Source organism: Cinclus cinclus, chromosome 3, assembly GCF_963662255.1.
Source record: "Cinclus cinclus chromosome 3, bCinCin1.1, whole genome shotgun sequence".
Classification (NCBI taxonomy): domain Eukaryota; kingdom Metazoa; phylum Chordata; class Aves; order Passeriformes; family Cinclidae; genus Cinclus; species Cinclus cinclus.
In genome coordinates, this window is record NC_085048.1 from 62,914,485 (window position 1) to 62,936,066 (window position 21,582).

The 21,582-nt window shown below is 43.5% G+C and overlaps 1 protein-coding gene across 2 annotated transcripts; it reads right to left on the bottom strand.

The window, feature by feature from the left end:
- Positions 1 to 1,860: 1,860 nt before the first annotated feature.
- On the bottom strand, positions 1,861 to 17,272 carry TNFAIP3 (TNF alpha induced protein 3). 2 transcript variants are annotated; one of them, XM_062488916.1, is made up of 9 exons: positions 16,762 to 17,272; positions 13,304 to 13,616; positions 8,927 to 9,117; positions 8,552 to 8,699; positions 8,169 to 8,339; positions 7,271 to 7,451; positions 4,901 to 5,811; positions 2,830 to 3,062; positions 1,861 to 2,163 (listed from the first exon to the last, which is right to left on the bottom strand). In XM_062488916.1, the coding sequence occupies exons 2-9, from the start codon at positions 13,614 to 13,616 to the stop codon at positions 1,882 to 1,884; spliced, it is 2,430 nt and encodes an 809-aa protein (XP_062344900.1). In that variant the 5' UTR covers positions 16,762 to 17,272; the 3' UTR covers positions 1,861 to 1,881. The 2 variants fall into 2 exon arrangements, with proteins under 2 accessions (XP_062344900.1, XP_062344901.1); XM_062488917.1 differs by lacking the exon at positions 16,762 to 17,272 and adding an exon at positions 14,203 to 14,221.
- Between the last annotated feature and the right edge of the window lie 4,310 nt (positions 17,273 to 21,582).

Below are 21,582 nucleotides of genomic sequence, written 5' to 3' on the forward strand. Positions count from 1 at the left end.
CTGGCAGAGGGAAGACTGTAGGCCTGGTCTGTGCCTTGGGGCTGCACACAGCTGTGTGGAGGCTGGGATCATGTGCTGCTGTCACCATCTCCCAGGGTGGCACTCAAGCACCACTTGTTGGGAATTCCTGAATCAACTGATGGATTAACACAAAAAGCCATGGCAAATAGCTTATGTGCTGTTGCACTCTGCTCTTGCACCATCCATAATCTCCCACACTCATTCTTCTGAGGACTGAAAATACTCTGCACCCACAGGAGCCAACTCCTTACACCCAGGTCCTAAAGCAGAACCAAGAGTCCTTCCTGAGAGAACACCCATTTACTGCAACTTATCACCTCTTCAAAGCACTTGGCTACATCGGAAGGAGAAGTTGGGAACATGCTGAACAGTAGTGCAGAACAGGAAGGCTCCATTCAGGGGGTGTCCCATTATCAGCTGTGCTCTCTCACACAGATATAAAAATAACAAATTCAATCCTTCAATAATTTATTTCTTTATACCAGAGAAAGTTTTTCAATTATATATTTAAGTTTGTAATTTCAACACTAGAGTAAATATATGTAAAAAACCCCCTAGCTGTGCAAATTTCAAATTGCATTGTTTCAAATAATATAAATATTTTAATAAAACATACGTTCACATTAAGGTTCACAAAATATATAAAATTTAACAGAAATAAGTAATGAGTTATTTTTTTTTCTTTTTTGAAACTTTTTTTTTTAGTAACTAGAAAAAGATTCTAAACTTGAGAAGTTAGAAGAGGTATCACCTCCAAAATCATAGCAGCAAAACAGATGCTGAAAACTTAAAAGGTGTAAAAGGAGAAGACAGAAGCAGGTAATTGGTAGAGTGGTAAAGCTGAGGCTGCTAAAGAAAGTGTTGCAGATAGGGAAGTGGATGCAAAAACTTCCGGAGTAAAATCTCAACCCTGAAGAACTCTGGTTACTGAGCTTCCAGCTGTTTGCATGGTAACCGAATCACATTAAGGATGACAGAAAATGTGACAGAAATGGGGAGGGAGGGTATGAACAGCACACAGATACTCCTGACAGTTGCAGTGCAAGAGAGACAAGAGTCGATCTCATTTCAGAAGTGAAGACAAAGGGCTTTGGGGTTTTTCTTGTCTGTTGGAGGTAATTCCTTCCATGCAAGTGGGAAATGGCAGCATGCATTCTCCCCATTGCACACATGTCTTCTGTAACTTCTGCCTTTCCAGCTGTCTTGGGATTTGGGAAAGTATCTAAATGCTGGTTAGGTTAAGCATGTTAAAGGAGCAGACCAGTGCTGGTCTTGTTTCTGGCTGTGGTTTGCTGAGGGGTCTGCAAACGCAGAACTGCTTGCTGCTGCTTGCCTGTGGCGAGCTTTGTAAGAACAGCAAGGGTACAGGCAAACCAAACCACGTTTCTTCAGATGGCAACTGGAAGTTGTATCAGTCTGTCCTGGGCAATCCCACTCAGGAAGGACTTGCCCCTGACTGATGTATGCAAACATAAAAAGGTCCTCCACCTCCGACAGTAGACATGGTTCCTTGCCTGGGAGAGAGGAGGTATTGAGAGAGGCCGAACTGGGAAGTTCTTTGGATTCAAATGCTTCACACTTCCTCCTGGGAAGTCCAAGAATTAAATACAGCATTGCAGGAGCTTAGTCACAAATGAGAGCTCTGTGCAGAAGGCAATGTGACCTTCTCAGAAGTCCTTGTATGCAGTGTTTAGAGGAAGTAGAAATTTATTCCCATTCTTGGGAATAAATATGATCTGAGCAGACAGCTTATGTTTCCCCCCACCCTCCCACTCCCAGGACTGTTAAGTGTTTTGGTCATAGCACCATTTCAGTGAAGGAAGGAGCTGTTATCGCTTTCTTGTTCCCCAAAAACAATATCTAGCCATAGATCTGTTTGAACTGGTAGCATTCATTGCAGTAGCCATTGCACTTGGCATTGCCATAGTGATCACAGGCAGGGGCTCGGCAGCGTTGCTTGGGAGGCTCCTGTGCCACCGGCTCCCTGCCATTTCCCGACGGTGGCAGCTGACCGAGGCGCCGGCACTCTGGGCACAGGTCATCACTTCTGCAGGCCAGGTTGTTTCTACATGAAGCCACAGCACACAGTCTCCTCTGGGTACTCAATGCTGCTCGCTGCACATCTCTGTGCTGCCCTGTTCTCTTGAAAAATATTAAAACACATTGTCAGTCGCTGTGCTGCCAGCACAAATGGCTTTTCATTTCCTTTTTACTCTGCTCGTGGTTTGTATAGGTAACCACTTGGGGGTTGTTCACAGGCACTTCCACAATGTGCAATACCAAGAGCCAAGTCGTGTTTTACCAAAGAAAATCACAAATTCTGTCATTTCTTAGGAAAAATACTGTTTTTCATTATCTTTGGCAACCGTCAATTCTAAAACAACCAAAACAAACCAAATTTAACAAAGCCTTATCTGGAACAAAGACAATCTGTGATGGACTCAATCAAAGATGCAACTTGAACCCCTTGACACAGTCGCACTGCTCTAAGGGTAAGATAGAAAATCCATCCCAAATCAACAAAACAATCTAGCTGTTGGTCCAATTGCTTCCACTGAAATTGTTGGCAAAATCCCAGCTGAGGTAAAACCGAGCATGGCCATGACAACCCTAAACTGAGAATGACTTTTTATGAGCGCTGCTCAACTACAGCACTAAAAAATATCATGATATGGTCTATGCTTGTCTTTCCATGATAGTTACGATGCAGTCATTTGAGGATTTTCTAGTATGGATCACAAGTTGTTCCCACAAGAGGAAAACATGCGGCACTAAACAAGAGGAAGATTCTGAGAAGTTCACACTTACTTCTGGTTGTCTCACCAGCTGTTCTTCTGTCCTTCTGGCTTCTTGGAATCGCTGGCTCTGGGCTATAATGAAGCAGTTCTGGCAGTACCCCTCGAGCATTGTGCTGCCCAGGGTGCCGCAGTCACGCCGCTGGCAGGACACAGTGTTACGGAAACCGGCAGCAGAGCTCCCCGTCTGATCTGCTGCTGAAGACTTCCTCTGAGATCTCCTCTGGTGGCGTAGCAAAACACTGTCTGTAATGCAAAGCATGAACAGGAGTGGTTGGAATGTGCCCAGTAGATCTGAGGAACCAAATTAGCTACACAAAACTACCTACCTTAAAAACGAAAATAAATTAAAAAGATCAACTAGCCTCAAATATGGGTTTTTTACAATCCTGAGATCCCCCCATTTGGTATATCTTTCTTCATGTTACATAAATAAGGGTGCTAATGCAGCCTGATTTTCATTTAAGTTGAAACAGATGATTTGGGAAAAACTTGCCCTAAGTGGGAAAACTAGATCCCACTGAAGTCAAGACGAATTTCACCTTTGACTTCACTTTTGACTGTCATCTGTGACCAACCTGTTTCAGCCTCCCCCATTTCAGTCACATCAGATAATTTATGTACACTGGTACAGAGTTCAAGGGGAAAAAGTGCATTATACTTTTTAGTGTCATGAAGCAACCTTATATATTCCACAATCAGAAGGAAAAAAAAAATCATTGTGAGCAATGCTGGAAAATAAGGTATTGCAAGCTGGCATAGAAGTTCCCTAATCTGAATGCACGTGAAAAGCTCAGTGTTGTGAAAGATGTCTCTGCCAACAGCAGGGGGATTGAATTAGATGATCTTTAAAGGTCCCTTCCAACCCAATCTATGTCATGTTTCTTTGTTTGTACTGGCAAACTTATCAGCAATAAAACAGTCTGAAGAGATAAGTAATAATTTTCTCTTGCATATGCCCTTCAGGCTCTATACCTAAGGGGTCTTTACCTGTGAAACAGGGCAGTAGCATGAAAGACGAAGATTTCATGCTGTGGTTTATTCACAGACTTTTAGAAGATCAGTCTTTAAACATATGTGCATGCACACACAGGGTATTACCAAGGAAGATTTCAAGGCAGAGTATAACAACAAACTCCAAAGTTACTCCCAAATATAAGCTAATTATCTACAATCAACTTCTACTTGCTCTGCTTGTCAAGGCAACTACAGCAGTTACTCCAGAGCATTATACCTGTTACATCCAGAATAGATAAGACATCTACAGATTCTTCAAGGCTTTTTAAACATCTTGCTAATATAACTAATTTGCAGTACTTTCCATACATTTTCAGCATTTCTCTCACTGACTTCTACAACTTGTCTAGCTGTGAAGAAAATTCATACCAAAACCAATATTGCAGTGGATGATGGGGGGGGGGATCAAAAGCCACCCCCTCTTGAGTTGGTTTTGCTTCCATAAAAGTTGAAAGGAAGTTTTACAAGAAATTTCACAGATTTCTCACACTGCTGCCACGTGCCCCTTTATGGTATGCTGGTTTTGGCTGGGGTAAAGTTAATTTTATTAACAGTGGCTGGTGTGAGGCTGTGTTTTGGATTTGTGCTGAACACAAGGTTGATAATATTGAGATGTTTTTCTTATTGCTGAGCAGGGCTTACACAAAGCCAAGGCCTTTTCTGCTTCTCACACTGCCCTGCTGGCAAGGGTGCATGGGAGGTTGGGAGAAGACACAGCCCATGGCAAGCAATGAATTAATTCTTTGTTTTGCTTTGCTTGCATATGCAGTTTTTGCTTTTTCTATTAAACTATCTTTATCCCAACCCATGAGTTCTCCAACTTTTACACTTCTGATTCTCTGCCTGAGCCTGCTGGTGGGAGAGTGAGCAAGTGGCTGTGTGGGACTTGGGTTGTTGGCTGGGGTTAAACCATGACAATGGAATAATAACAGACAGAAAATCACCTTCTCCTCACACTATTTTCATTGCCCCCTGCTCTTCTATCACCCAGTACATACAGAACTTCACAGTTCAAGAAGGCTGATCTGCAGCCAAAGTGTGTCAAAGCTCACTCCATCTCCACTTACCATGGTTTTCCCTGTACTCAAAGAAACACAGTGTGCAAAAGCCCTCATTTTGTGATGTCCCAAAAAACTTGCAACCAGGTTTCCTACAGAGGCTGCCTCCCCTGTTCTCCTCAGGAGGCAGTGCTGGTGGTGGGGGGTCCTTGCCATGGCTGTTAGGAGCCTGATTGCAGGAGTGCTGGTGGAGGATCTGTGAGATCTGGGATGGGTCAGATGTTGATCTCTGATGGCAGGTGGGCAGAAAAGCAGGACTGCCATTTGGGGACTGCTCTGTAGACCTTTTGAAGCAAGTGCTGCATATACCATTGAAGGTCCTCTTGGCCTTTTGACGGCACATTTTGCATGTAGCATAGTCTAAGTGTCTCTGGTCATCCAAGTTGTTGCAGGGACTAAGCTGTCTGGAGTTGTAGCAGCGTTCGCACAGTCCATTGTGCTGCACATTCAATGTGAAGGGGCAGTCTGGGGTCCTGCACTTCATGGCTGTGGTTTCACTATACAGGAAAAGGCTTGGAGCTGTTGGAGGTGCAGAGCGAGGCTCTGTTACAGGCCCTTCAGATGTCCATCCTCCAGGTTCACAAATATCCCCACGGGAGGAGCCTGACCCAGGTGCCTTCAGCTTCTCAGGTGCTGCTTTGGAGGTGTGTTTTCTTCCTTTGTTTCCTTGGGACCTCTGCTCAAAGCATTCGTGGCAGTAGGGCTGGGTGTTCACAGACATGTAGAAAGGGCAATTTGGCGTTTCACATTTCATCTGTAAGAGGGAGAGCTGGGAAAGTGACAGCTCCTGTCTGTTCCTGGAACATGTGTCTCTTCTACCAGGTTCAGCATTCTCCTGCCACTTCTTGTACTCATGCTGTACCAGTTGAAAGTAATCTTCCACAAGGTTTATTTCTTTGGGTAAGTTGCCTTCATCTAACCTGACAGCCAAAAAAGGAAGATAGCATCAGTGGTTGAAAAAGAGCAGATGGTGGGGGTGGAAGCAAATAAAAGCAATATGGGAAGTTAAATGTAGATTTAATACATGTCCATATTACTCAGACAAAAAGATCTAGGATGTTGTGCTGTTGCTGTAAATGGAAATAATTTTAAAAGCAGGTGTTCAGTGATGGAGACTTTCACATCTGAAATAAATGTCCTGACACAATGCTAAACACCTTTGCTAGGTGAGGGTTTTCTGTCTAAGAGCTGTTTGCACAAAGCATATGGGTAATCTCTCAGAAACAGAAACTTCCCTAAATGGTGAATTCCTCTGAGGACCAGTGCTCACCTGAGCAGAGGTTAGAGTAGAAGACCCCTTTCTTCACCAACCCACATTAAGAACAAGCCCTTCCTACAGTGGGCTTAGCGTTTTCATGATACAGTGTATTATGAAATTTGCTCCTGTTTCTACCCTGTTGAGTCTGTATCTACTAGCAGAATTCTTCTAACAAACTGTGGAGTTTCAGTGTGACGTGTGCAGTGCATCCATCACACCATCCTTACTCTGCCTCCAGCTCCAGGGAAAACCCTTTGCTGGAGATTCACTGTGCCACAGTTGGTAGGATGAGGAACTAACAATTTCTGGCAATACTCCAGAACACATCTAGGCAGCACAACTAGGGAAGCTCGAGTGCTACCTTTTACGTGTGCATATATCCTTCAGGTAGAAGGACTTCAGCTTTCAAGGCCCCTACACCAGAACCATCCAACAGCATAAAGATTCCTTTCCGCATGGTAGTGGAAGCAAAGACAGAGGATACAGGGAGTTACTCCCTCTGTCAGTTCTTAGGGGACTGGTTGGGCATCACTGCCAGTGTCCACTGAATGTGAGAATCTGATGGGTGTTGCCAGTTGCTCCCTGCATGTCACTGACGCTCAACCATCAGGGGGATGAGCAGAGACACTGGTTCCTCCACTGGCCACAGCTTCCTGCCTACTGCCACATAGAACAGCCCAGGGTGTTGAGGCATCTGTGCTTAGAACATACTGCCAAGTACTTCCCCCAGGGCAACCAAAATTACACCAACTGCCCATTATGCAATGTGTCCTTACACAAAGCACAAGAGCTTGGGCTAACTAGTTCCTGCATTAAACTACTTTTCAGCCACCCTCCTGTGCAATCCAAGAGTCAGTGAAACTGATCGAATGGATTTTTTCTTCTAAAATGCTAGTTTCAGTTTGCAAAGTCTGAACACGTTTTTGCCTTTAAATTTGAGACTGGCCTCAGCTCATACTACTTCAAAACACATCAGCAGTAATGAAAATGTTTAGTATCTTAAGTAGTAAACACATGGGACACCTAGGAAGGAAGGAAAGACTGAAAGAACACACTGGGCTGCCCAGCTTGTCCCACCTCTGCAAACAAGATAACTTTGAGGAAACAGGAATGACACTCACTTTGCAGCATTAATTAGATGAGTTGTACCATGATCCCAGCCTTGCACTGGAATTTCTATCACTATCAAGTACTCCTTTAGCAGCTGCTCTTTCTCCCTTTCTTCTGCGTCTGTCAGAAAGTGCACATTCAAATCCTCAAATCGGCCTTGTTCACTGGTGACCAGAGGGACAGCCCGGATTTCTGTGGGGACACAAGATGGATTAACACATGCACACATACAAACACACAGAGATACACACACACACACATATATATATATATATTCACACACATAACCAGACACTTAGGAATAACCATATAATGCAACACATGGAGATATCACCACTAAATTTTTGAGAGAGAGGAGAGAACAGCTGGGCAGAGCAATCAGTTTCTATATGGAACCACTGGGGAAGGTCACAGACACAGCTACATCACAAACTTAGACCCATCCCACAGTAGTTTTAATGTCCCCTTAGCAACTGTCTTCTCCGTATCTTCTCCATGTGAACAGAATTGTAGGTCTTTGTTTGCTATGCCTTCTGGTGGGATGATGCTGAAACCTGAACTTAGAGAACTGCTGTCCACTCATAGGAGATGCATTAAAAATGCTAAAGCATGTATTTCATTATTCCTGCCAGGCAGTGGTACCCTGCTGTGAGACTGCATTCTTCTCCTATGATGTGGAAAGGAGGCCAGAACACAATAAAACAGAGGCTAGCCTTTGATCAATTCCAGCCTGCAAACAGGTGAGTTGCACTCTACTGTCAACCAGTATCTTGAAGGTAACCTTCAGTTTCTACTCAGATTCACAGACAAAACTCTTTCTGCTCACACCAGCTCATATTTCAAATGCTTTATCAGCATAGTGATTTTGAAGAAGGAACAAAAATACCAAACAAGGTACTTGAAAAATACCTGGCCCGCTGTCCTTCAGAGTCACCAGTGGTGTAAAATGCATGTTGTCATAGCCAAGCACAATTGGGTATCTGTAGCATTCTTCAGCTGGCCACAGGAGAGGCAAGTAAACACCACCAACATTCAGAGGAGCAAAACTGGACCCTGACTCTAAACTTCTAACAACTTTATCTGCATAAAGAAGAAAATGATAACACAAATAAGTGTGTGCTCCAGGCAAGAGAAAATGTATACTGGGAGTTTTGAAATAATTGCTGAAAACATCGTGTTCTGAAATGCATCTACCTGAAAATAGCCATTGACTAAGATTATTAACACAGCACAAGAGTGCTGTTAGTAACTGTAGTTACTAACACACTGGGATTACTGGCCAGGTAACTCACCTGCAAGGACAATGACTGGCCTTCTGAGGATGTTAGCAAGGATGAAGATGTGGATTTCTTCCAGTGCATTATAGGGAAGCCTGTTTCGAGCCCCAGACATTTCTGGGGAGGTCATTTCAATGAGGTACTCCCATTCCTCCTCCCAGTTCTGAGGAAAGAAACAGCTGTCACCAATGGTTCAAAGACATGGAGATCAGCAACCAGCTGCAGCACAGCAGTGCTCAAATAATCACATTTTCCCATTTCCTCCAAAGGAAGACTATTTCTGCTCTCCATTAAAGACAGAATCCATGAAGCCACAAAGCAAATAGAATCAGCAAGGCAACGCTGGCAAGCACTCAGAAAACAGCACCATTCCCTCCCGGGCCACCTTACCCGGGTGTCATAATGGAGTCCTGTTTCTACAAACTCCTGGGATTTAACAGCCTCCCGCTGCCAGCGGAGCTTGAAGTTCCGTGTGTCAATCTCCCTGAGAGCACTAAACAATGTTTTTCTTAAGACAAGGTCGATATCTTCAATACCCCACATGTACTGCGATGCAGCATGCATAAGGCAATTTCCATCACCTGCAAAAAAAAGAAAGAGTGCATTATTTTCAAATGGCTACTTAAATAAAATGCTACAGGCCTGTGGATGTAGAATTACACTGCATGTATGCATATTCCCTGCAGACTTCTCTCTAAGGCTCGTACAGAAGGGTTGCAAAGGAGACCAGAGTTGTGGTCTATGTTCAGAGACAGATAAAACTTCCCTCCCTACTGGTTCTGTCTCTGTACCAGTCCAAGTTAAGCTATCATTCAGCAAAGCCCCTTACCTATCTAACGTAACTCTGACTGAGAACACAAACTGAATTTTGGGGTCAACTATAAAGGTCAAACACAGCTGAAATAGCTTTTTAAAACAACAACAAAGCCATCTTAAAATTACAAAAAAAGATGTAAATATCCTTCATAGGTGTTTATACAAATATACACCCAACAGCATGAGCTGAGATAATGGAAACCATTAAAAATATTATAGTAACACCAAGCCTCACATCCCCTGATGAGCACTGCTTGGCACTTGGCTGTGCTTGACGGAGCAAGCAATTACAATGAAAAAGGAGACAGAAAGGGAATGGCAGGTGATTTATGTAAAGCAATCACAGGAACAGCTCTGGCCTTCCTCTCAGAAATGATAGTGTGTTGCGTTGTTACACATATTACTTAGAGGGCTGTTTTTTAAAATACAAAATTAAAACTAAGTAAATGAAAAACAGTGATTTGATTTTAATTTACACAATGTCCTTGAATTGAAAAATTCCTCTTTACAGATACAAAGGATTGTAATATTCTGCAGCTTCAGAAGAGAAACTGAGACTCAGAGGCGATAACTAACTTAATTAAAAGGTGTGCAAAAAAAAATAAATCTATGTCTGGGTTTCAAACTCTGTCTCTAGCTATCTTCTTCAAAAGGGCATGTGTCCCCTGTAAGGGAGACATCAAGAATCATTACTGCCATGCCCTCAGATGCAAAACTAGGTCTGATGTTTACCACAGATTCACCCAATGCTAAGAAACCACAGCAACTTTCTTGGAATAGAAGACATCAACCCAGGTAAAGCTACTAGATTTTTCTCACGTGAAATTAAAAAAAAAAAAAAAAACAACAAAAAACAAACAAACCCACCCAAAGAACTCCCACATAAGAATTAAACCAAGTTTGCCACATACATTATGAGCTCAATTACACCATTTGTGAACACTTTTGCTACTTATTCTGTAAAATTGCAGAGTAAAGCCAACAACAGACTCCAGTTCCTGAAGAAGATACAAACTGCAATCTACTCAATGATTCATAAATTGTTATGGGATTGGTGCATATCAGGTTCCTGTGACTGCCTTCTGTTTTCTGAATGCCGTCTTGCAAAAGCTTACTTCAACTCTGCAGGCTGCTTACCTGAGCTCAAAAATCAGAGAACAACCAAGAAGACAGAAAAATTGACTGGGTTTCCTTCTGACCAAGAAAGATGACATATTAATCCCATTAAAATTTTCCCTCTGCAAAATCTAGAGCAAAGATAAGATTAAACTTTTTCTCTCTGAGAGCTCACTTTCGGTTCTTTATTTAGAAGCACTGCCCAAAATTCCTTACACAGCACTTGGAATTCCCCACACCGTTTGACTAGCAATTGAGCAACAGTTGTACTTTTTGTTCTGCGGGTGCAGCATAGCCTCCCTCGGACTTTCCCAGGGGGTGTGGCTGGGCGAGCTGGAATGAATGCCAATTCATTATACAAGTGAAATCTCTACAGCCAATAGATGCTGGAATTTTTAAATTAAAAAAAAAGAAAAAAGAAAAAACCCGAACAGTTTCGATTTTTGTACCTCCTACCGCTTTCCTTCCATCATCCATTCAGATGTCTGCAAAGAAATATGTGGTGATTCAAAACAGCTTTTTTAATTAAGAAAACCCCACCACTACACAGGTTGACTAACATATTAGGTAAAATATACATCAAAAGATCCCCTAGGAGATACTTTCTCTGTTTCCAACAGCTATAACCTTAATCAGAAAAAACCCAGAATTTTCTGAAGAAAGCCTGACTGAGAAAACTACCATATTCCTCCCACATCTATGGGTTAAGTAGATAAATTTAAAAAAAATATTAAAATTTCTTCTCTGCATGGGAGAAGAAAAAAAAAAAAGTTGTTTTCTGGGATAATACAGGGTTTCTCCTGGCTTCTGCACTTCTTTTAGAGATCCTCTCCTATAGTCCAATCTACCTTCTCTCTCCTGCAAAGGTCCTTCAATGCAACTACTTTGCATAACCCACAGGTTCCCAAAGCCACTCCTACTCATGCACTTAATGACCCTGAAGCACTGAACTGAAGCCAAGTTCTTTGTCTGCTCAGTGTATGGGGAGACCACAGACCTTGCTTTGCCTTCCCTCAACCTGCCTAATATTTCAACATCTTGTATACTGAGCATCTCTTATGCAGGTACGCCTGCTCATGTGTGGGATCCAAGTCCACACTATCCCAGGTGTAACACTGGCTGACGGTCATGAGACAAAGAAGGAGGTCAGTGCTGCTGAACGCAATATGATCACCAAAAAGGGTCTGTCCAGGCCGTGTTAACCCCTGCAGGATTTCTACTGACTGGAGATGGAGAATTCTAAAGCTGTTACTCCCTGCCCTGGGCAAAAATTACATTAAGTTTTCCTAGAATATCTGCTTGAGTGGAATTTTTAAGATGCAACATTTGGAGTGATGTTACCTTCCCAGTACCTGCAAAGTGCTGTCTGCCCTAGCTGCAACTCTAGTCCTTCCAAAGCTCAAGATTCTGTGACTTCTGTGCACACCCCTAATTGCAGTCGTAAAATTTTACACCAATGCAGAGGCAGCCCAAAAAGTCCACCAGAAGGCCAATGCCTCTATAACAGTTACAGACATGCACATCAGCAACAGGCTTCAGGTTAGGCAGTGACATCTACTCAGTGGGTCTATTTTTACAGCTTCTATACAACACAGCTGTGTACAGTCAGACTGAGAAATACGGCAGAACTTGGAAAGGGAAAAATGCAGACCAGGAAGATAAGGGCAATGTGTATACAAGCAGATATGAAAAGAAGCAAATACAGAACACAACACGGTCTTCAATAATGCTGCAGGTCCACCACACCCAGTGTTTCTATAACTGCTGTCATCTGCTCCTTAAGCAAAAGACTATGTATTTTTCATCTTCTTGAAGTCCTCACAGTCCCAGTCTATTCTTCCTACGCTGTAAGGAATCCTGAGTCCCAGTTTGCAGCTGCATGACCGTAAGTCATAGCCATTATCAAATCTTTCCTCCACTGAATGTGAAATGCCTGGTGACTCTTACAGTCATGTGCTAAGGTTTGCTGCTCAAGACTGTGGACAAACATAACCTGTTCAAGAAATCTTGGCACTACTGCTGTGCCTTTTCACTTGTAGCACTTGATGCAACACACACACAGAGTAACACAAAAACCAAGTCCTGAAACCAGCGCTAACTGTTGAAAGAAAAGGGCACTGCAAATTTCATGCTGCACGAAGATGAGTGTCAGTCACACACACGGAAGTTACTGGTGGGCCCTGAGTGAAGGCAAGAGCTGGCAAACCCAGGCAGGGAGCTGAGGATGAGGGAGCAGTCCCAGTGTGGGGTGCTGACCCCAGGGACAGCAGTGTCAGGTTCCCGGGAGGCTCCATGTTCTGAGTGCTATTGCCATCACCGTTTTTAAAGCTGGATCAGAAAGCAAGCATTACCTGCCAGCTACAACAGCAGGGCTTATTGGAAGGATATTAGCTTCTGCTAAATATACAGGGGAATGCATCCCTGGTCACTCAAAGCATCTGAAGGCTCCTCTTGCCTGGCATTAAAGGATGTTTGGCACTTCTGATGAGGCAGCTGACATGTAGCAGTCAGATTCAAGGGAAGGCAATGGGCTCCAAATCAAGTTTCCCCACCTTGTTCTTGACTCTGAAGTACCACAGGTTACTGACATTATGAAAATGTCTGTGAAATTTCCACAATATTCACACATTGTGGCATGGGAAAGGGTCTGCTACAGCCTCAGGACAGTACATCATGTGGAAAGAATCTTAATTTTTAGAATTATGATTAAAAGGCAGCACATTTTTAAAGCCATATGTTTCTGTTTCAGTAATGTGAACTCAGATGCTATTAATAAAGATGCTACATTTGTATGACCTGTTTTATACTGAGTGCAAAGACCTGCTCATAACTTACCATTAGTTTTCAAAGGAACAAGTCTCCGAACTTCCCTGCACCAGTTGAGCTTCCTCTGGTGCTCCAGTGAAGACTGGGTAGCCTGGTCAGTCAGGGACTTCTGAAGTGTTTCCCGAAACTGGGGACAAAACTGGCACATTCTGAACATTTCTATGGTGTATTTGTGCATAGTCCTGAAGTGATGAATTATTCCACTGGGAGGTTTGACTAGATCCTCAGGTGTCCTCTCTCTGATCTTCATAGCCTTCAGCATATTGCTCTGATACAAAGCTTGAGGAAGGATGTGCTGGCCAGCCATATTTCTAGAAGACATCTGAAATGAAAAAGAATCCTTTAATTGGCATGTTAGTGTCCTTCTATCACAGTGCTATCACTTCTGTGGAGACTGAGAAGGCACTTTCAGGATGGGATGCTGGATGAAATTTTGCCTGCAGAAAAGACAGAGTGGAAGCAGTCCAACAGAGTCTTCTGTAAATAATGTTTTTTTTAAAAGCTCATATTCACTAACTTCCCTGCATTACTCAGATACAGACACTGATCATCTTATCCCACCCATTTGCTGATATAATATATTGTGATATTAAAGAGGATTTATGTATGACTAAGGAAACTGCATCATGATTAAAAATAAGCATTTAAATCAAAATAAGGATAACAGAATGCAAGATCAAGGGAAGGGAAAATTCCTCTGGACTTAACTAATTGATAATTGCACAGTGTAATTCCATACACACTTGCTGAATTTCAGCACATTTCAAGCTCTTGTTTTGTTAACAATCCAAAAAAAAGCAGTCCATACCACTGCCCAAAAGCCCATACATTCTGAGCAGTCATGGGCAACAGAGTACAGAAAGAGCCCAGAGAATTGCAAGCTGTGCTAGCATCAGTCCCATACTTACAGTGGCCAGGTATGGTAGATGAGAAGATTGTCACTCGAGGACAGACTTAGGTTACTTTTCTTGAGGCTCTTTGTATTTTGTGAGTGGTAGAGCTATGGCTCAGAAGTGCTTGTGCCGTGTGTGGGGGTGCAGACTGCAGTGCCACTATTAGTCAGTGGTAAGTCAACAGAGCTGAAAAAACATTTCCATTTGGCTCAAAACCCCCAATATATTTCCACAGTAGGACATGTAATATTTACTACCCTGCACTCCTTTTGTCAGTAACTCTGGCCTCATGGGGTACAGCAGGAAAAACAAAAAAGAAACCCATATCCTGGAACCTGCTACACTCTATGAAATACCTTTTCAGAGGACACTCACTCTGTGGCTAGTTAGAGCCAAACGTAGGGACCACATCCCTCAAAACCCCTGTGCACTACAGTAAAAACAGCAATAACAACAATAACCTGTTTTTACAGGGAGAGACTCTCCAAGCTGTCCACAACCATTCTTGCTCTGTTTAAAAACAAAGCAAAATTTGTATAAAGACAAATAAAAGTATGCATGCCTAAAATATTTAGAGTACAATTAGGCACATTAGGAAAACCCACCATTGCAATTACCAATCTAGGGATAAGTATCTAGCCATAAATGTGTATCAATCTCTGGATATCAAGTACAGGGAAACAAGAAGCAACTAAAAATTGTTTATACAACTATCAGGAAGTTTTCTCATGGAGATGGGAGTCAGGAGGCACAGAGAGAGGAAGAACTCCAGTCTGACAGACTGACCAGGAAGGCATTCCCAGGTCTATGGAAGCAGAAGACCTTTCTTGCACAGAAGGGCTTCAGCAGTCCTTCCCCACAGGGAAACAGCTGATCTCTCCTCTTCACCCAGATACTTCCATTGGCAACATCCACCTCCAAATGCCTAGCCAAAGCTTTTGAAAAGACCCTCTCAGGATGAGAGGGGACCTCAAACTCCAGATGCCAAGAGCTGACCTCTATAACCTCTCTGAGAGCTGATGGAGAGATACAGTGGACAAGCCCTAAACAGAGGCAGATGAAACAGGTGATGCTACAAAGTCCTTCTTTAGGGTGATGTCATTCACACACTCTAAAAGCACTAGAGACTGTGCTCAGAGCTGTCACATCTTGCAACATATGGAAAAGCTTTCCTTTAGGTAATTCAGATGGCATATTCTTATTTCCCCAGCACACAGCCTTAAAATGAAAACACGTTCTCATCCACTCTCATCACGAATATAGTTTTACACATGCAATTTATGTAATCCTGTATTTAAATGTATGAATGATTCTAAAAAGCAAATATAAACAATCCCTTACTAATCTGTATGATAACCACAGCTCTACTTTGCTCTGAGATGACCAAAATACTGAATTCCTTACTTATGTTAGTAGAAGCATTGAGTCAATGGGATTTTTTTACACGACTAAAGAGTAATCACTAATGACTAAGCACTACCGGCATGGACCCTTGAAATGGTTATTTCCAGCTTTAAGTAACAAAAAGTACTGAGTTTACAGAAGGACTCACTGAAACTACATTATTCAATACTATGTTCTACCGGCATTTTTTCCCCTCCACACGTGGAAATTACTGCCTGTGCTATTTACAGTCATAAATGTCAATCAAGGCAAAAGCCAAGCAACCCTTATTTTCAAAATCAACGTGGTAAAACAAACAGAACTCAACAGCCATTTAAGCTGGCGATTTAAAAGTAGAAGCCTGAGCTACAGTTATATTAGTTTATAGTCTACAGTGCTTTGCTGTGTACTATGCTACTTTAACCTTCTGACAAGTAATGACTAGGAATTCCCAGAAAGGAACAGCTGTAAACAATAATTAGAGACAGCATCCTCCCCAAACGTGTAATGCTGAGGATGCTGGTCTCAGGAAAGCTGAATACGGTTCTGAAATCTGCCAGAGGTTTCATAAAGTTGTTTTCGTTTTCTGTCCTCTGTCTGATAAAGGCAATTAATAAACTTCTTCATAAAGTACTACAACTTCTAAAATAAACATGCTTAATAGCTTTTCAGTCCCGTCCCCCCCCCCCCCCCCCCCCGATTTTTCTGCCGGGGTCTTTGCTCGGTACAAGCCAAAACACAGTACGACCTTCACCAAATCCAAAGATGAGGACCGAGGCTCTTTTAAATCCCTCAGGAGTGGCTTACACACACACAGAGTAAGTGGTCCGCGTTCTGAGTTCCCTGACCTACTGCTCCGGGGGAGGCTGGGCATGCAAAGTGGAAAGGACACAACACGGCTCCCCAGGAGAAGGAGCCCGAAGCTCCGGGGCGGATTCCCCACGGCACTCGCAGCAAACCCGCTCTGCGAGCCGCAGAACCCGCGGGGCCGGGCCGGGCCGGGCCAGGCCGGGCCGGGAGCACCGGGCACAGCGTCACCGTCCGGCCGGGCGGCGGCACACGGGGGGCACGGGAGGATACGGGGGACACGGGGGGCACGGCCGGCCCCGCCGCCAGACCCGCCTGGACCCCCAGGCGCCCTCCTGCAAAATGCTGCGGGCTCGGCCGTGCCCTGCCCAGAACGGCGCTCACCTCTCCGCGGTCGGCTCCTCCTCCGGCAGATCCTGCCGTGACTCCTGCTCAGCAGCGAGGCTGGGGCGATGGCACGGAGCCGCGCTCGGGATCCATCAACCCTCACCGCGCCGGGGCTCCTTCCTTCCCTTCTCTCCCCCCTCTCCGCGCCGGAGCTGCTGCTGCTTCTGCCGCCGCTGCGGAATGAAGGGCTGAGCCAAGCCGCTTGTTTTTTTTCCCTTTCTGTTTAAGCGCCCGGGTGAAGAAAAAAAAAAAAAGAGATCAAAAAAAAAACCGGAGATTGAAAACACAACACAAAAAACCCCACCGGGGATTTCCACCGGCAGCGCAGGGACTTTCCGGGCTGTGACAACAGCCGCGGCTGCCGCCAGGGGGCGCCGCCGCCAGGCAGCCCCGCCGCCTCCCCGCCCGCCGTGACTCAGCCGCGGGATTTTCGGGAGCCGGGATGTCATTTCTTCCTTCCTTATTGCTTTCCCGCCGGCCAGGGGGATTGCCAGTCCCGTCCCGTCCCGTCCCGCAGACTTCGCTCCGCTCACGGGCCGGCCCGGTGCCGCATCGCTGGGTCCGGAGCAGCTGCGTGTCCCTGCGCAGAGCGGCGGCTGACCCGGAGCCCTGCCCGTGTCCTCATCCACACGGGACCTCGTGGCAGGCGCCTGCCCTTGCACACAGCCCACGGGCTGCAGGTGCTCGGGTGTAAATGCCCGCATCCCTGCCCCAGCATCCCAGCAGGACGTTAAGGGAGCCCGTCCCATAGAAAGTATTTTTTCAGACCCAAGCGAGGTGGTTTTTTTTTTTTTTTTTGTTTTTTTTTCCCATTTGGCTTGTATGTGCTCCGCAGTTTAGAGTCTGAATTGTAAGTAACCACAAGTGACTTCATTTCTTCAATTAGAGGTTAGGCCGATATATAACCCCATAATCCCAATATGCTGGCATTTTTGGCAGGAGATGTGAAATGTGCTTTAATGCAGCCCTTGCTCGAGGGCAGAACCTCGGGCTAAAACTATCAAGTCAGGGAGATCTTAGTATCTGAACATGTTTGTAAATTCTTGACTGCAACTAGCAGTTTGTAGGAATCATTAAATTTAATTACTGTAAACAATTAATGCATGCCTTTAAACAATGTGCAAGTATCAGTGCAGTGAAAAAATTCACTGAATAAACCCCTGATATTTAAGGCTTGTTAGTATGCTTTTGTGGATGGGATTTATGCTGGAAAAGGGGCAGTTTCTTGCTCAACAGCCCTACAATCTGAAGGCACCCAAAAATGAAATACAGTGCAACAAAGTTTATTGCAGTACTAAAAGACTTCATCTTTCCAGATGATGAGCTCCTGCCTGTTCCTGGGTATCCACCCCTCCCACTGACAGGATGAGAAGCCAGGGTTGCTACACGCCTTGAAATCAGGTCCTTCAGAGGACAGGTGGATTTTGGAGGAGTTCATCTTTGAACTCCTTCACCTCACCTCCAGTAGCAGCAGCTGGCTCAGATCATGCGCTGGTGTCACACAGCAGGGTTATACAGCAACATGATCTTTTCCAGGATTTACAGGCCTGTGCTGGCTCTGCACAGCAGGTCATCCTTCTCCTCTGCCTTTGTTCAAGAAGAAGTCAGGGATGTGGTTGGAAGAATAATATTCCCTTCCAATTTTTTTTCTCCTCTCCTTGGAGAGTTTTCTTTTAAAGATTTTTGTGGGTGTGTTGTTTTGTTTTCATTTTGTCCCCCTAGACCCTCTGCTGTCTTGGGATGCATAGTTGGGTAGGAAGGCTCTGCTTTTAATGATTGGTAGCCTGAGGGGTGGCTAAAATCCAGGGGACTGGATGCCTGAGGGAACTGGGCCTGAGTGATGGCTTGTGTAACCGGGGCAGCATCGGTGCTGTGATTTACACAGCATGTGTTTCTGTCACCATCTTGCCTTTCCCTTCTCCTGCACATATTCCCCTGTCCTCTCATGGGGACTGAGGAAGCAGATGACTGAAGTGATCTGATTAGAGAAAAAAGGAATATCCAAAACATTTCTCTCACGTGATATGAAGCCCAGCCCCTCACAAAATTTTACAGAGAGTACTTGAAGTGACGGAAGGTTTCACTGTGGTGTAGGAATGATCAGCTAAGGTAGGAAGTAGGGGGGAAAAAGCTGATTTGTACCCTGCTTTGTAGAGGAAACTGCAGCAAATAAATTAACAAGTAGTGCTAGCCATGAGTTAGATGCTGAGACCCAGGAAAACCTTAAAAGGCAAAAGCTTATTTTTGTTTTCTAAATGCTAAGCACGTCTGAATATTAATAATTACTGTTTACACCTTGATAAACTGAAAGTTGATTGCACATTGCTACAGCTGATGTTTATCAAACAGGTCTGAGCAGGATGGCAGGAATTCATTTGATCTGAGTTTGCACAGCATAAAATGAAGTTTTGTCTTGTCAACCACGACTCCTCAGCAATATGGGAGTACATTAAAACATCAGCAACGCCAACAGTTATAGAATGCATGAATATACATTCCTCTTTTCTGAATGACTCCTGAATTTATTTTGTAGTTATGCCCTATAGTTTGTCTCATAATTTATGGTATAATGCTTATATTTCATGAAACATAAACATATATACATATGTATAAAGTCAAGGAAAACTTTATTTGAAGTGTGTGTGTATAAATACACACACATAACCACGTATATGCACACAGATATTTTTAGGTATATATGCATGTCAGTATCTCTTGAGGGAAGAGGGAGGTTCTTGGTATTAAGGACAGAATAAGAAGTACTTTAATTTTCAGCTATCTATGTTCTGGTTAAGTGTAAGGGCAAAACAGTCCACTGTTATAAGTGGTAATGCTTACATAACCTTGGAGAAAGCTGTCATTGGGAATTGCAGAATATCCATTTCTTGTGAAAATTTAAGTAATCAGTTTCATGCACATCAATCAATAACAATTCTTTATTGTACTTGGGAAGAAAAGGAAATTTCTTAAGACCCCATTCAGCTCTGTATCTCTAAATTATTTTAATTACTTTGATTGTTTTTACTGTTCAGGAAGGAGTAACTCATGCTCACTGAATTAAACCAAGACCTCAGAGTGTTCAGAACACCATCACCAAATGTTTCAGAGGCTCCACTAGGAAAAACTCATTGTTAAGACTGTACTCATATAATAGTCAATGCTGGGATGATTAGTAATATATATGGGTAGTAGCATTCAGACTTTTAATAGTTCAATCATTTGCTGTGTCTTTTAATATCAGATAATTCTGTAAGAGGTGTGATTCATCTAGAAGGGAGGAAAAGGATCATTAAAGGGAAATCCCTTTTAATGCAACAGCAGCGCTTGAGGTCATGCTTGAGTTCAGCACTTGTGTCTTCCAGGAGCTGTACTGTTGCTTCTTTTTCTGGTGGAGAAGTGATAAGAGCTTGTCAGTGCAAAGGAAAGAGAGGGGGGGAAAAAATCCCCTAAACATCTATCAGACAAAAAGATGGTGCTTATTTCTGAATCAAGTAATGATTGTAAAAAAAACCAAACAAAACCGAAAAACCCCAAATCATGTCTGCCACTTAGATAGCAAGAGCTGAACTGGTTTTGTGATTTTTTTTTCCTATTATAGTCATCTGAATACAGTAAAAGAAACTACAGATTCCCAAGAAGACTTTTATCAGGGTGTACTAGAAGGAGGCATACTTATTTATGTATGCCCTTGGACCAAGGCTCCCTTAATTTTTTTTTTTTTTTTGGTGTATGTGTGTGCTCATTTTCTTCTTTTTAATATCTCTGATAGAAGTGTCAAAAGTAAAGGGCTGGAACTGCAGTCTAGGCAGTCTAGGCAATGATGATAAAATCTTTGTAACTTGTTTTTTATTTCTCTGATATTTGTAGCCCTGCAGCAAGGGTCAGGGTCCCAAATAACTGCAGATATAGATGTGTATACATTAGAGACAGCATCACAGCCCAGCATTACTAACTCTCTTCAGTGCACAATAAAGAGAATTCCAGCAAGGCTGAGCCAAGAAGTAAGAGGAAGACCAACATTATTTCTGCTTAGGAGAGCAAAGTGATTTCATTGGATTATGATGGAGACTCAGACTAGACTTGTGGCTAAATTGAGGCAAATAAGTACAGCAGTAGTAAGCCAAATCAAAGGCCCATTGCCCTCACTGCCTGGTTTCTCACAGAGGTTGAAAAGCTGTCCAGGAGAATATAGAAACAGGCTGGATTGTTCCCAATACTTTTCCATTCTGTGTGTTGTCACAGTTTCTTGTGTGATTTGGGGATTTGGCTTACATTCTGCTACCTCAGTTTGTCAGTTGTATGCTAAGTTTATCAATGTTTCACTCCTTACACCTTTCTTTTATCATGCTTGTGTAACTTTGACTACAGACTCTTTAGAATAGAATCTTTTCTTGTGTTATTTTTGCAGTACTTTAACACCTAGCCACATGGTTATTTACCATGCAGTGTGGTCCCTGCTTCCAGAGAGTTGCTATCCATATGTAGCAGACTTCATTTAACTGTGAGCTAGTACTGTCAGAATGGTCTTTGATTTAGGTCGAGGGTTGTGAGCATAAAGCAGTGCATAGATAGCGCTGCAGAAGGATGGATTCTGCACAGGGATGTCTTTGCTTTCCAAAACTGCCTTAATGCACAGAGCAGTGGCTGGATTTGGGTAGTGCAAGCCCAACCATTGTAACTTTTAACTTGCTCTTTAGTCTGGCATAACTGCTGTGCTGCCAAAATGTCAGTGCACAGCAGGGGACTCTAAAGCAGACTCTGTTTCTGGAGCTGTTTGCTTCAGCCAGCAGTTCAGCATCCATGAATCAGCAAATGGAT

What these genes read in the sequence shown, in the direction of transcription:
- TNFAIP3 (XM_062488916.1), bottom strand. Translation starts at nt 13,616, where the DNA reads ATGTCTTCTAGAAATATGGCTGGCCAGCACATCCTTCCTCAAGCTTTG. An exon ending in TCTGAAGGACAGCGGGCCAG is followed by an intron (nt 7,452 to 8,168) that starts GTATTTTTCAAG and finishes GTGTCCCCACAG; the next exon opens with AAATCCGGGCTGTCCCTCTG. An exon ending in CATCTAATTAATGCTGCAAA is followed by an intron (nt 5,812 to 7,270) that starts GTGAGTGTCATT and finishes TTTGGCTGTCAG; the next exon opens with GTTAGATGAAGGCAACTTAC.